Below are 15,791 nucleotides of genomic sequence, written 5' to 3'. Positions count from 1 at the left end.
TTTGATGTCTCCAATGAAAGGGTCAAGTCGTGGGACCTGCCGCTGAGAATAGCATGGTTCTATTAAGTGAAACAACTAAGTTGTTTATGAGGCCAAAATAAAATATGTATGTCTCTTGGCTTCCTCACATTCCTTCTTTTTCTTTTCAATGTCGGACTAAGCGGAGATTTTTCTTTTTCCTTCATGATTGATGGCTTAAAAATCATATTAACATTCTTTTCATCAGAAGACATCATGCTTGGAGTATCCATAACGTATGGGTTTGTGAGAGGAATTCACAATTTTCTCAACAAGTAGTCTTGAGATAAAACGAGGTTACAGAGAAGGAAAAAGGAATATAAGGTTACACAACCTTTAAGCAGGTTCGTACACGACCAACTCTCAACCCTATAAACCTCTCAGAATTTTACACCTCTTCATGCTCTATTACGCTCTATTTCGGTCATTACAAAACCCTAGCTCAAATTGATACCGTATAGATTAGGTTTAATTTCAGAACCCTAAAAACCATCACGAGCTTACAAGTTTGGCTAAATAGTTAATATTGATAATCTCTTCTACGGTTCTTAAGCATTGTGGTTTAAGTAAACACTAACGGCATTAACAGAGCTCGATGATCAGATTGTTCGTAATATGTCCATTGCAGCTGTTTTCTCAGACTTCGTAAGTTTTTAAAAATTCCGCTTACTTGTTTTTCTATTTTTTTGCTCTTATTTTAGTTTTAGGAATTTGATCTAAAATTGCTATCACTTCAAGAACTTGGACTTTGTTTAGAGAACTTTGTGAAGTGATTGTAGTTTTCTAGTTTTTGCATTGCTCCTATAGAATCTGTTTAGCATAATTTAATCTCAAATCTTGCTATGATGCACGCTACACATGTGGATGCCTTATTCACTGTTGGATGGCAATGCACATCTATGGTGAAGAAGGCAATATGGGTGCAACATTGCAACTGCTATTTGCAACTTCTATGCCTTGTCCAATCTCTTATTTAATTGATGAAGAGTGCAATATGTTCAATTTGTAGAGGTGCGTATAATGATATTTTGATGTGTTTAAATCATCTTGTTTACTATAATTTTGGTGGGTTTTCAGGGCGGTAAGATTAATTCGGTTGATTTTCATCGTACCGAGGATCTATTGGTTACTGCTAGCGAGGAAGACTCCGTGCGGTTTTACAACATTGCAACTGCTACGTAAGTATGCTAAAGCGGTAGTCTTTTATTTCTGGTTACATGAGTGACAAAGTGCTGACTAATATATGGACTTTCTTTTCCCTGTATACAGATTGTTGAAGACTACACACCATAAGAAGCACGGTGCTGACAGAATATGTTTTACACACCATCCAAGCTCTGTTATCTGCTCTTCAACACACAATTTGGATGGTTTGTAACCCAACTTTGCGCTTGGAGTCTTGGATTTGATTTTATTGAGGTTTTTGAAATGAAATTGGCTGTTGAAGTACTGGTTTTCTTTGCCAGAGTCGCTGCGCTATCTTTCAATGTTTGACAATCGATGCCTCCGCTACTTCAAAGGGCACAAGGAGAAGTGTGTACAAACTTTTCTAGTATTGTTTGACTAATTAAGAGATATTTTATATGTACTCTGCTTTCTAATGTATGCCCTTTCTCTTTGTCCCCGGAGTTGTTTCTCTCTGCATGTCTCCAATAAACGACAGCTTCATGTCTGGCTCACTAGATCACAGTGTTAGGATATGGGATCTCCGTGTAAATTCTTGCCAGGTTAGAGTTTTTTTTCTTTTCTCCCACAACTCTTACTTATCTTAGAGTGGAAAATCCATTTCTAAAATGTAAGCTACCTAGATGGTCGGCGGATAATGGTAATTTTTTTTAACCTATGAAAATATATTTGGAATATCAAGCACCTCATATACCTGGTATCATACAGGAAACATCAACTATTTAGTAAAATCAACAGATTAGCCTAAAACAGTGTTAGTTGTTTTGTTATGGATTGGAGTTCTCCATGGTAAAACTCATCAGTTGGTGGATCAAACCGATTCACTGTTTGTGTACCTGTATACTATGATATATGGTTAATTGCCTGCTTTTAGTTTTATGGTTCAGCTTTTGTGATAGTGATTTATGCTTACTGTTGTAGTTTCAGGGAATCCTACGCTTACGTGGTAGACCTACTGTGGCATACGATCAACAAGGTCTTGTGTTTGCAGTTGCAATGGAAGGGGGTGCTATCAAATTGTTTGATTCACGTTCCTATGATAAGGTTCTAACCTCACAACATTTAACCTTGTTTTCATACCATTGTTGGGTGATCTTGATTTTTACCCCTTTACAATGCAGGGTCCTTTTGACACTTTCTTCGTGGGCGGTGATACAGCTGAGGTATCTGATATCAAATTTAGCAATGATGGCAAGTCTATGCTTTTGACAACAACTCACAACAACATATATGTTCTTGATGCGTATGGTGGAGAGAAGGTGAGTTAACTTGTATCGAGTAAATTGTACATCAGTTCCTAAAATTTTGTAACTGGGAGGTGCGGATGCTTCACTATTTGAGCTATAATTATGTTATGCAGCGATGCGGCTTCAGTTTGGAACCATCTCCCAATGTAGCCATAGAGGCAACTTTCACACCTGATGGGCAATATGTTGTATCTGGTAATCATTTATCTTGATACTTATCCTATTACCATGTATTCTAGTTCATACTCTGTTAAAACTTTCATAAAATTGTAACCTACTTGCTAGTAGTTATCACTAAATCAACCGCCTTAATCGACACAAATCAAATCCATTACTCTAGTAATGTTAGTTTCAGAAAATAGAAAACACTAAGCGCCTGAAGTCCGAACCTTTGTTTGTATACTTTGTTGCCTCGTCGAAGTACCCTGTATTTAGGGGTTTAGTCTATATGATTAAAGTGTAATCAAGAAATACAATACGTCAGTGTACTGCATATACTAAAGAGCAAATGAAAAAGAAACATTACATTTTTCATTAGATTTAGAAAAACATGAAATGTTTGATTTTGATAATCAAAAGAAGTTCTCAATCTATAAAAGGAGCAGGATATAAACAGGTAAGTTAAAAAAGAAAATATTTGCTTCTTTTATCGAGTTAAATTTTGTTGACTTGCACATGATATTTGAGTCCAAAACACTTGCCACATCTGTATACTTGTATGTCATTGGATGAAAGATGTGTACTGTTGTTATTTTTTTTTTTGTCTAAATAAAAAAGTTTTCCTTTGTTCAAACCATTTATCCTGATGCATTCTTAATACTCTTTCGAGTGATTCAATTGTAAATTCATTGGCTGCATCCAGTGTTGTACAACTCGGGGATAGGCTCGGCGGTTGGGGACCGATCCTGACCGATCCCAGCTGAGTTACTCGGCGAGTCAAAGGATGATACATATTTCTGTCACATATATGGATAGCTTCACTTATTATTTGAAATGCATAACACTTCATGAACAGATCTACATGCTAAGCTTGAAGATGACAACTAACATGAAGAATAGGCTACTAGCTCGTTCCATATGTATCATAGTTGACAATTTAGTATTGATTAACAACTAATTATGTAGAGATCTTCATTTCTATAATTGTACTAAGGAATATAAAATCCATTACCAGAATTATAGCTTAATTAGAATAAACATAATTTCAGCAATCACTTCATTTTCCTAATTAACTAAATTATTTCATGTTTTGATGTTGACTGTAATTGGTGGTGATTGACACAATATTCTTCTTCTTAATATAAAATCCATTACCAGAATTATAGCTTAATTAGAATAAACATAATTTCAGCAATCACTTCATTTTCCTAATTAACTATAACTAAATTATTTCCATGTTTTGATGTTGACTGTAATTGGTGGTGATTGACACAGTATTCTTCTTCTTTCCATATTTTGATTATTGATATCATTTTCCTTCCCATACATTGATTATTAGTTGTCAATATTGATTGATATGTTCAAATGATCATATTTATGGAAGCTATTACACAACAGATCACTGATTCGATGTTAAAAGAGAGAAAAAAATTACCCTTTGAAGCTAATTTTCCCTACCGAGTTACTCGGATTCGGCATGACTCGGACCGAGTCATGCCGAACTCGGCGAGTTTTTATCAAAAAACTCGGCTCGGCCGAGAACTTGAGTGTCGTATCGCCCAGAAGCCGATACCCGAGTGACTCGGCCGAGCCGTATTACATTGGCTGCATCCAGTTGTTTCATATGTGCATCAGTAAGACTTCAATACAACTTCTTGATTCTGATACCCTGAAGTAAGATTATAAGTTTGGATATAGACAGATTGTAAGAAAGATGGTACAAACCAGTTGATTCTAGTAGTGAATAAAATGGGACTGTTTTATAAGTTCCGGTGCCCAAAGTAAGATTTCAAATTTAGGTGCAGATGGAGTTGACTGGTGAGCATCTATTATCCCTATTGCTATTAGGGTGTTATGGTTTTAACAGCGAACATATTTTCTACAGTTTTTTGAAATTGCTCAGTTCACATTTTGGGCTCATCAGTCATAGGTTTCATTTTGTTTATTAAAGACTTTACTTTGCATCCTAATTTCCAAGCTGCAGACACATTTCAATGATCTAATTGTCGCAAAAAAGGTAATTGCAATTCATCTGTTATCCACTGTATGATCAAATGTTCTCAAGCACCTATTTACTACAGGCGTAAATGACCACACTGCTTTAGAGAAAGAATACTCTTTGAGTTTCTTCATGTTTCTTGAGAGTGTTTACAAAAATAATTTCATTTGTGGTACATATCTTTTATGTCTTGGTCCAAATATATCTGATATTCTATCCTTAAAAACAGACTAATCACAAAAAGGTTGATCTCGTGATACCTAGTTATTTTTTAGGAATTGTTTAAATTTTCTACAGAATTATTAGCAGTTCTAATAATTGGTGACGCAAATCATGCACATACTATACCTGGGATGTCAAGCATGATAAAGTGAGAATCAGAAGTTTATTTACTATCGATCCTTGCAGGAGATACATCGATGTCATCATATTTGGATACACCGAAAGGTGTATGTTCCAATATATGGAATGGATCCGGGAATCGGTTTCTTACTAGTAATCAGCTGAGACTCTTGCTCCTCCTGGATTAATACGATGAATGGAAATAAAGATCCTTCTTGTAATAATATTAAAAGAAATAATGAGATAAACGTACACAGTGGAATCATGAAGAACCTCATTATATAATTACTAATTGTTCTGGTGTTCCTATGTTCTGGTGTTCCTAGCTAGTTATTCCATGTACACACCATGGAATAGGTTCACAGATTGTTTTTCAAAGCCTATTCCTTTTTTCTTGATTGTAATGTTTTTTGTTCTTTTTTTCTTTCTAGATAACTGAAAGGCTCATAATTTCTTCATTCGGTGTCTCTTTACAGAATTAGAGGGCTAAGGGACCAATAGAAAACAACGATAAGAAATACGAAAGGGCTGGATTGGGGCATACATTGCCGTGGTTAGCTTGGAATTAGGTTTGGTTGAGCCAAGATAAGTCGTTAGTAGGGAACAGCTAATGTTAGTTATAATGGGCCGAGGCATGATCTCAGCCGTCCAGCCTAGAGATAATCCAAGTCGTCCTTTGTCATCATAGACACCGCCTTTCCTTAGACTATTGAGATTGCATTGATAATCGATGTCTTAATATGAAGTTTAGAGACTGCAATGTAGAAAAAGACCTTGCAAAAGGTATATACTGTTTCAGTAATAGGTGATGCTTGCTCATTGAGAGATTGTTGTGTACAGGTTTAATATTATTTTTCGCAGATTCTTTGTGCATTTGCTGTTATATTGACTATATGGTATTCGCCAAGTCCTATTTTTGGGCACAATTTTGTCATTTGATTAAATATGCATTGGCTTCATTTTTATATACATTTCTTATAGTCACCCTTAGCACGAGTGTTCAAGAAACAAAGAGAGCTTTTGTTCCGAGGATGACAAATTCACTTTGGAATTTAGAAACCAGTATACATTGGATTTTTCATTTTTTTTTTTTGGTTTTATTTGTTTGGATTTGGGGTCTTGGGGAACTAAGTTTAGCATCTACACATTGTTGCAGGCTCTGGAGATGGTACTTTACATGCATGGAGCATGAACATGCGAAATGAGGTAGAAGTTTGCTTTCCCTTCCAATGCATTAAATATACATACAAATGCTATATGCAATTCGGGATTGTTTATTGAGAAAAAGTGACAATGCAACTTCATTATTTGATAGGTGGCATGCTGGAATAGCCACATAGGTGTAGCTACTTGCTTGAAGTGGGCGCGTCGTAGAGCCATGTTTGTAGCTGCTTCCTCGGTTCTAACGTTTTGGATTCCTGACAACACAAAGTTTTCTCTAAACTCGGGCAACACAGAACCTGATGCGGGAATATGAAACCGGATGTAGCTCTGCTTTATCATGGTATTCATCTTTTGCTTTATCTGGCATGTTGGTTGTTTAAAAAGCAGTCCCCATTAAGCCCTCTTATCATGCCTGAATCTGCTGCAAGTTTCCTGTTACCCCCCATCGAGCTATTCTTAACCAATTATACAACAACTTTAGCAGTGTTGCTTTGTTATAACTTATTTCTCAATTCAGATTATTAATAATAATACTCAATCAGTTGCTATCTTTCTGCGATCTAAGAACATGCTACAACAATCATACTTAAATGTGTACATAAAGAGCTAACTTCATCATCTTCCCTCAAATAGCCCACTGAAACCGTGCTGTTTCCTCCTAGTGTGGCTTCCCACTCTACTGATGCCATCTGAATCTTAGATAAGATCATGACAATCTCTTGCATCTCAGGTCGGTCTGTTGCTTCTTCTTCCCAACACCATTCAGCGATTTCCGCCATCTGGACCAAGGGTTATACATAGCAATAGTGAATGAATTATGTAAATTAGTATAGATATTCAAGTTTGCACATTATGACAAGCACACACCGAAAGAAACATGTTAAGATCTTAGATCTGATCACCCTAAATCAGAGAATATCACATCTTCTTCTCCAGGAATGAAAGTATTAGTATGCTACTACTTCTCCAGGAATGAAAGTACTAGTATGCGACAAGGTATATAGGTAAGTGTCAAACCTGATATACTTTCTCCATAGGAAAACAGCTCCTAAGATTACCATCTATAATTGCTTCCAAAGCAATTATTGAGTCTTTATCCCGAAATGCTGCGTGCGCCTGACCACATTGTTAAGTAGGTTGCACAAAACAATAAGATGGGAGCTAGAAAATGAATATCAAAGATTTGCTGTAATATCTTAGAAATATTTCTCAGAATGATCCTCCTTGGGTGCTTATTTGTGGTTGTATCTCCTAGTGACTCTTCATGCTCAATAAAATTTGGTCCTTCACTTTTATCTAGCGAACTGGTCTTGAAAGAGGACTTACTACTGAGATCAGTGATTTCATCTTCTACTAAAACTACCCCAAACGCGAAAACATCAGATTTGGAGGTTGTTTGCAGCTCAAACACAGACCTGTTTGAAATTCAATAAATTTCAACAGCAAGAGAAAGAGTTTGTGAATAGCGACTCTTATAAGGCTCTTATTAATAGCCAGTAAAGCATATTAGTTCTTGCAAAGGGTTGATTAGAAGCCATAGAATAAAGGCTGTAACTTGTTACTTACTCGGGAGGAAGGTAACCAGGTGTTCCAACCAAGCGTGTTGCTTGGTTATCTCCTTCCCCAGCGCGCTCAACTAGTTTCACCAACCCAAACTCTGCAACCTGTAGAAGTTAACATAATTTATGCAAACAATGCACATGTTACCATAGGAATAATATATTAGAATCATCATGTGCTCATTTTATTATATTTTTTTCCTATAATAGTTAACATATATAAGATAACTGGCGAAGGTCTTAACCGCTAAGAAGATACATAGGAATTATGAAGATGCTGTAGTTCTGCTTCAAACGGTGAAGGCAATACCTTTGCTCTGAGTCCTTTGTCGAGTAAAATGTTGCTTGTCTTTATGTCAGGATGAACATGACGTGCCTTTGTGTGGTCATGAATGTATTCAATACCCCTGGCAGCATAAACTGCTATCTGAGCTCTTGCTGTCCACGAGAGGGGCTGATGGCCTAATTCGTTCCAATGAGGGTAAGAATATTCAGATATTAGTTAGGCAGCCATTCCAAATAGAGTATAACTTTCAAAAATCTACGTAGTATAACTCCAGCACCATGTTGCCCATTTATGTCCTCGAAAATCACACGGTGTAATCTTGTTATGTGAAATATAGGTAAACTTAGGCAAAAACATCTCAATCATATCACTTGTATCTGTAAAGTCCACAATTGTCACATGCTAAGATCTTTCAGTTGCCCAGCATGAACTGCTTTCTTAGACAGTTACTTGAAGGTATTTATGATATATAAGAAGTAATTGCTATTTTAATATATTTGAATTCTACAGTTTTCTTGGGCGTCATCATGTTTACTCGTTTTGTGGTTGCGAGTTACTTACAAATCTGAGCATTTGTGCTGGATAGTTCACTTAGAAAGCTGAAAGTACCACTTGCTTTTCTGGTATTTTTTTTTTTTGTTCCTAACAAGATTATTGAGATAGTTTTTGGTAGTATTCTGGTGACCTTCTCACTAGGTAGTCTGATTACCTTTTAGTAATGGATCGTGAAGGTGCTCATCGAGCGATCCGTTCTGAACATACTCATACACCAAATAGAGGTGATCATCTCCACTTGCGTATCCAAGCAGCTCCACCTAAGAAACAACCCACACAAGATATAAGAAAGAAATGTGCTTGCAAGCAAAAAGGCTTCACTGCAGAATCATAAGTCTAGGACTACAACTTACCACATTTATGTGATGTATCTGGCACAAAACCTTAAGCTCTGCAAAGAACTCCTTGGATTTGTTAGACTTCATTTTCTTTGTTGCAACTTCTTGTAGATCAAATGTCATGAATAATACACATAATATTCTATCCGAAGATTCTGAACTACCAAGTCTCCAGATAGTTACACCAAAATATACCTGTTCTCCAAGGACACCATGGTAGACGCAACCATATCCACCCTCCCCAATTTTCCTTGTTTCATCGAAGCTCATTGTAGCCTCTTCTATTTCATCTAGACTATATACAACAGGTCTTTCCGACTCAAAAGCTGTCACATCTATAACATAATTTTTTTTATTTGAATAGATTGAATAGACCGAGGAAATGAAGACTTTGTCTAAGTTGGTAAAAGGCAACAAATAGAAACTGTAGTTGTTTTTCAATTTTCCAATTGAATGCTATTCAACCTTCTATGTCGTACTTCTTTCTCAAAGAAGCAGTTTTTTGCGGACCCAGGCTTTACGAAACAGCTTTGGGATCTTCCTCATCGGGCTGTTGGTTTCTCCTTCTCTTGAAAAGGATCATTAGAAATGCATCGGCAGAAAGTAGCATTGCAACTGACAATATTGTGATGATAAGCTTCCATTTGTTTCTTCTTCCTGATCAGCAGAGAGCGTTAGAATTCTGTTGAATATCAAAATAGAACCTGTTGCTGAGACTTGCTTGGTGGTGGATCAAATGAACTTCTTTATGTGTTCTAACACGTGGTATAGAGTTCATGAAAATGAGATGTAGATTACGAGATAGAGATTGACAGGTATCAGAGCGTTAGGGTTCCGTTTACCTTGCGTGCGTGCAGGAATTCCATTTTTGTCTATGGGAACAAATAAAACCCATCGAATATCTAGCAAACCCTTCTTTTGTGTAATTTGAGGATTCAGTCTTTCTATCTCTCCTATATCAGTGGAAAATAAATCAGCTATCATGGACAATGTATCTTTGTCTTGCACAGTGTAAGTTGCAACTAGTTGAGAACTTTCTCCAATACATCCACAAACAAGATTTATAGGAACATCATTTCCTGTAATAAAGATTGATTTTTCCCCATCAGCTTCCCAAGCTTGCCCACTATATATTTTGTCTGAAACATTAACGAATGAATCTCCATGTTTGACAGTATATGATGTCTGGTAAAAATACCCAGATGTGCTGTTAACATTTTTGCAGCTACAAGGGACTGAAATTAGGTAGTCATCGAAATTGGGTTTGATTTGAGATGTATTAACAGGGTAAAAAAAGGCTAGCTCTTCGTCTGAGTAATAACTAGTATAAGACTCTGAGCGGCCATTGTTTCACAATTGATATAGGCTGATACCAAATTGTTAGGGGCTGATACTATTTCATATAGGACAAAAAAGAAAAAAGTCTTATGACCGTTGGATCGGCCCCAGTAATTCCTGTATCAGCCCTTGTCAATCATGGTGTTTTTGCCTGTGCACAAGGTAAAAGGAACCTAGAAAATGATTAGAAGGCGAGGATAAAGGAAGAAGCTGTTTCATTTGATTCGTCTGTTTCGTCTTACCATATATGTTGCTCTAAATGCTACAAATTCCAACCCGGGGTCTCTTAGAATATATTAGCCCATATATAGTCTTGCTCTTACCCGATTTCGAGTTATACATCCGTCAATAATTGGGGTTAACTTTGATATTTTATCTAATCATACGTCCACTGTCTTGCAGGTTGAAAAGGTGACCCAAGATGAAAAGGCGGCACAGGATTTCTACATTGAGCAGCAGGTTACACAATTCTTTTACAAGAAAAACAAGAGGACTTGAGGTCGGATAGATCAAAACCTAATTCCATTAAATGCTTTTCTGTGTATGTGTACAAAAAGATGGTGCTCAAGTTAGCAATGAAGAAGCTCTGGTTCTTCCGTCTTCACTCTCTTGTTTTGTTTGGACTGTCGAGTATATTATTCTTTTTCGACCGTTTCTTCTACTTGATCTTTCAAAGAGACTTTTAAGCTTTTACGTTTATACCCTCCTAGAGAAAGTTCCCGTTCTCAGTTTTAGGTAAAAAAAAAAAACTCACTAAGCTGTTCACGATTCAGGCAAAGTATATGAAGTAGTTTAAAATCACGGTTCCGCAAGAATTTTTGTATAAAGTAAAAAGAGCTGACTAGGATTCTCCGAAAGATTCAACATGGCTTCTTTTTTTTGTAGTAACATCAGGTTTCTTTGTAGAGCATGCAAATTAGTTGCTTAAAAAACAAACCTTTGAATGAGAGAGATGCAATGAAAACAAACCATTTAAACGTTAAATTAGAATCTCTCTACAAAACACTGAACACAGTAAAGCATCCTCTACATGCAATAGAACTCATCACTCAAACTGCCTATTAGTACTAGGTTTTATTATATCAACTACTAGATGGAAAGATAGATAACACCACCACAGACCTCACCACTGCAACCCTAATATAACCACCAACTTTTTAACCCCAAGACCCAACAAACAAACAAACAAACACAAACACTTGCAAAAACTAAACACAAACAAACACAAACATGATCCATTTTCCCCTCTACTGTTTAAACCCCATTGAAGGCCATAAAGCATCGGTACGATCAACAACACTCCTTTCTTTTGCTACCACTCCCTTAGCAACAGCTCCGTTTCAGGCTTTCTGCTGGATGGTTTGCCCTACATCCTTAGCCTTCTGTCCCACTTGCTGAGTCATTTTTCCTGCTGATTCCTGCATGCGACGTCTAGCTTGATCCAAGGTTTCAGGTACACGAGCTCCACGAATGTAATTGATAATCCAAGATAGGGATGATAGTGCAGTAAGCCCAAATGCACCAGAGGTAAGAAAACCCATAACAGCTAAACCAATGGTAATAGCAGCAGGTACCAAAACAGGACTAAAAATAACAAAGAGTGGTGTTGCAACAGCCAAACCTATGATAGTACCAGTGAGGATCAAACCAGCAAGAGTAAGTAGTATTCCACCAACTGGAAACAAAGTGACAACTGCAACCACTTGTGAAGTTGTTGGACCTTTCTCTGGAAGCAAACTCTTCATCGCACCTCCTGGTTGATGCTGGCCATGTTGCATTCCATGTTGTTGCATCTGGTGGTGTGTTTGGTGTTCAGCCATGGTTGATGATAATGTGAGGAAACTACTGAAAGTTAAGGTGTGAAATGTGATTTTCGAGAGACAGAGAGAGAAAGTAAGAGTGAATGATGAACGAGATAGAGAGGAGATGTGGATGAATATAAAGAAAGGAGAGGTAAAGACACGTGGAGAAATGGTGAAGACAGATGTTAGTGAAGGTGTAGAGGTGGAGGTTTGCATGAGGAACAAGTCTGGTGTGTCTATAGTGTGTGAGCATTGGAAGGAATCTACTGCCACTTTTTTTGATATGCTGTGGGTTGGTGCATGCTGCTGTTTTTCTTGTTTTACCAAGAATAACTTATCAGCCATCAGTTTTTTTACAGAAGTTTATGTTTTTGTACTTTTCCGTAATTATGATCCTCAACAGCTTGAAGTTTGAACTCATCACATGATTTCCAACACTGTGAGTCATCACAATGATCACATTAGTCAAGATATCCATTTTATTTAAAAGTAAGCCCAACATATTATTAGGCATAAGAAGCCAAGCCCAGACGTTAGTCCCAACGTCGCAGACTTAACACCGGCCCTGTGATAAAACTGAAACAGGGGTGAGCATGGGCCGGTTTTGACCGTTTCCAATCCAATTCAATTTGGCATCTGCAGCTGATAATAATCCAACAGATTTCTTTTTAATTCAATTAAAATTAATAATCGAGAATTAAAATTAATAATCGAGAAATAATGGTAACAAACATGCTTCATCTATTCGTACCTGTAAAACAAAAACACCTAAATATTTCAAAATGGAAGTATTAACCAATACATGCTTAAACCCATAACACCATGTTATTGTTTTGTCACAAACACAAACTATCATTCAAACAGGACTATCATGAGAAAGTTCTCCGAGGAAAAATATGTCCTATTGACATAATTAAGAGAATTTGTGTGTCTTCCTGAAGTTAAAGCATGCTAATATGCTAAGACTAAACATATCTGAAAGCTACTTCATATGTCTCCTCAAAAATCGGATTTTATAATTTAACGGATCTAGATATTCAAGGTTGGATCCGAGTCCAATTTATAATCTATTGGGTTTCAAAAATCTCATCTACATCCAATCTATTAGCGATGGTCCGAGCATCCTCCCGTAAAAATACGGATAGTCCAGGACGAGTCTACGGATTTTAGTCCAATGCTCAGCCTAAGATCAATAATATTTCTTTATTGCTATCGATGCCAAATAAACAAACACCGCTTATAAGGTGCCGATTTTCTTAAAGGTGCATTAGTCGAGTAGTGATAAACATTTTTTCTTAATAAATAAATAAAATAAAATATATTTTATATGGATTTTGGTAATACCCTTACCATCAATATTCGGCTCTTACGATTCGTTACAAACTTTTCCTAAGAAATACATACCGCTGTTGATAGGGTAAAACATGGGAAGGAGGAACTAGCACTAATCACAGAAAGTACTCCCAAAATGTAGAGAGGTTTATGAGAAATAGTGGTGTATTAATTGTGTCCTCTAAGCATACTTTCTTTCCCCTTTTATAATAATTCTCTTCTCCCCTCTTCTGGATAAGTGCCCATAAGATTAATATATTACTAAATTACCATTTCCCTCTCCTTCAAGTTATTAAAAAACCCTGAGAGGTTTCTCTTTCTTTCTTGGGTTAAAGCCCAACTAGTTTAATATCCTCTTTCATGGGCTAGGACTATCCCAACCTTGTGGGTTAGGCCTAGTCTCTTAGTCTCTCTATCCTAAAAGGGACCTTTAATATGTTAAAGGGCTATCTATTTTAGGATTGGTTATTTTCATCTATCAACATTAGTCCACTGACTATTTGACTGGTCAAAGACCATGTCAACTGTCACACGTTGCTATGACAATTTGATGGTTGTGGCTAGTGGGTTTGAACGGTTTAGACCCACGACTCTTGAGATGCTGCAGTTACTAACTTATCCGGTAACTGCTCCTCCTTTTACCCTCCTATAAATATAGAGGATCTCGCCTTTCATTCTTCACCTTTCTTACCACATCTTTTCCCCATCTTCTTTATTCTTCTTACTCACTATGTCTGATGAATCGCCCAATCGTGATGTACCCCTCAGATCAGAACCTTACACACTCAATGAGATAAGGAGCAGTCCTCGACTCAAAGATCTCTTGCGGCCGCCTGGTGCGGATGATGGTTTAAATTTATTTCCTATTGATGACAATTGGATCTCGCGCATGCTAAATCCTCACCTGTTTCCTTTATATTCATCCGGGACTTGGCTTATCCGCCCTCAAGCGGAGGTCCCTCCGATAGCCGTTTCAGAAGAGATGCCTCGCCTAGCAGTTCACAGGGGAGACTACACTTTTCCTTCAATCATTCTACGCTCATCCGCTAAATCTCCTGCCGCTTGGGATTCATGGGTGAAGTACATTTATTACAATCCTGATCATAAGAGGGTTATTCAGTCCTTAGGTATAAAACCTGCTATAGACGCTTCAAGGTTTAGGTGTGTCCGGCGGGATCATGATAGCTTGGTTCGCTTATGCGCGGCTGATGAATTGATCCTCACACATTTTTATTCTCTTGGGGTGAAGCGACCCCGATCTTGGAATACGTGGTGGCGCTTGCCGGCCTACCCGTCCATGGTGATACATGCTTCGACGATTGTTGCATTTTTAAAGCTTTAAATCCAAGCGACAAGGTTCTTCGTGATCATTTGATTACATCCAAAGCGAACTCAATAACAGTCCAACTACCAGAGGAAATCAAAACTGAGGTTCCGGATGAGAAAAAGATTTAGGGGGAAGAAGGAAAGGCAAAGCCGTTGCATCATCTACGCATAGTCCTTCAGTTAATGCTTCATCTTCTCCGAAGCCTATGGCATCCGCCATTAAGGCCTATTCAAAGTCAGCTATGGCCGAGGAGTCTAACGGTGTGAAGGAAGTGGAAGCAACAAAGAGTAACCAGAAATCCAATCCTGGGCAACACCGCGCCTCTTTCTCCTGCTGGATCAAGTATTGGGCTCTTTTACTTTCCGGCGATCGAGCTGGCGTTCTCCTCGCGAAGGGGAATCGGATCGAGCTGAGCTAGCATCCGTTATCCTTTTATGGTTATGCCATGATGTATTCGAGTACATTCCCCGGGATACTATTAAAAACGAACTCATTCCTATGGCAGTGTTGATGTCTCACGCCATATCATTTTCGCTTGCTCCCATGTTCTGGACGGTTTCTATCATCATTTGGATTTATTGGTGCATGACATTCGACATGTGGATGGGTCTCATGAAGTAGAAACTTTCTTGCCCGCCAACTTTATCTAGGCGTGGGCTTGGGAACGCTTTCCTTAATACAAAACTCCTCTACTGAATCCCCTTGCGCTCTCGCGGTAAGAAGAAGTCACTCAGAAAGATGGTTCCAAACGGCTAGTGAAAGTACCCCAGTCTCACCCTCGGATGCCTCTTTATCACAAAAAGGGTTTCCGGCTAAGGCCAAACTCAAAGATTTCATGGATAAGGGTGGCGAGTTCAACCCCGTTTCTTATCAAGATGGTCGTACTGGCTCTCTATATTATAGTTTTGTTATAAATACTCAGTGAAGGATGTCCTTCGAGGATGTGCCTTCATCTGGAAATTTCGACATTATTGTATCCACCTTGCCGGGTCGCCTTCCTGGGTTTCACGGTGGGAAATTTTCGTCTGAAGCTGAAAAGGCGAGGGTACCCAAATATACCTCAAGCTAAAACTTTTCCTTCTTATAAGTCCTTTCTCCGAAAGTGATTGTCTATGGACTGAGTCGAGATAATACAACTAA

General features: G+C 37.8%; 2 protein-coding genes and 1 pseudogene across 5 annotated transcripts; 1 reads left to right on the top strand and 2 right to left on the bottom strand.

The window, feature by feature from the left end:
• Positions 1 to 372: 372 nt before the first annotated feature.
• On the top strand, positions 373 to 10,722 carry LOC113276200 (protein ANTHESIS POMOTING FACTOR 1-like). Of its 4 annotated transcripts, XM_026525770.1 has the most exons (11): positions 373 to 663; positions 1,096 to 1,196; positions 1,288 to 1,388; positions 1,485 to 1,551; positions 1,646 to 1,745; positions 2,125 to 2,247; positions 2,325 to 2,462; positions 2,564 to 2,645; positions 6,107 to 6,156; positions 6,266 to 6,454; positions 10,593 to 10,722. In XM_026525770.1, the coding sequence occupies exons 1-10, from the start codon at positions 634 to 636 to the stop codon at positions 6,425 to 6,427; spliced, it is 954 nt and encodes a 317-aa protein (XP_026381555.1). In that variant the 5' UTR covers positions 373 to 633; the 3' UTR covers positions 6,428 to 6,454; positions 10,593 to 10,722. The 4 variants fall into 4 exon arrangements, with proteins under 4 accessions (XP_026381555.1, XP_026381556.1, XP_026381554.1 ...); XM_026525771.1 differs by lacking the exon at positions 10,593 to 10,722 and having other exon boundaries at positions 2,131 to 2,247; positions 6,266 to 6,664; XM_026525769.1 differs by lacking the exon at positions 10,593 to 10,722 and having other exon boundaries at positions 6,266 to 6,664.
• LOC113272888 lies at positions 7,208 to 10,198 on the bottom strand (annotated as a pseudogene).
• A 426-nt stretch (positions 10,723 to 11,148) lies between the features above and the next one.
• LOC113274107 (oleosin 5-like) lies at positions 11,149 to 12,084 on the bottom strand. Its single transcript, XM_026523601.1, has one exon. It carries the CDS (start codon positions 12,008 to 12,010, stop codon positions 11,531 to 11,533), a length of 480 nt encoding a protein of 159 aa, XP_026379386.1. The 5' UTR covers positions 12,011 to 12,084; the 3' UTR covers positions 11,149 to 11,530.
• Between the last annotated feature and the right edge of the window lie 3,707 nt (positions 12,085 to 15,791).

This window comes from Papaver somniferum, chromosome 4, assembly GCF_003573695.1.
Source record: "Papaver somniferum cultivar HN1 chromosome 4, ASM357369v1, whole genome shotgun sequence".
Classification (NCBI taxonomy): Eukaryota; Viridiplantae; Streptophyta; class Magnoliopsida; order Ranunculales; family Papaveraceae; genus Papaver; species Papaver somniferum.
This window is presented reverse-complemented; position numbering and strand designations above follow the sequence as displayed.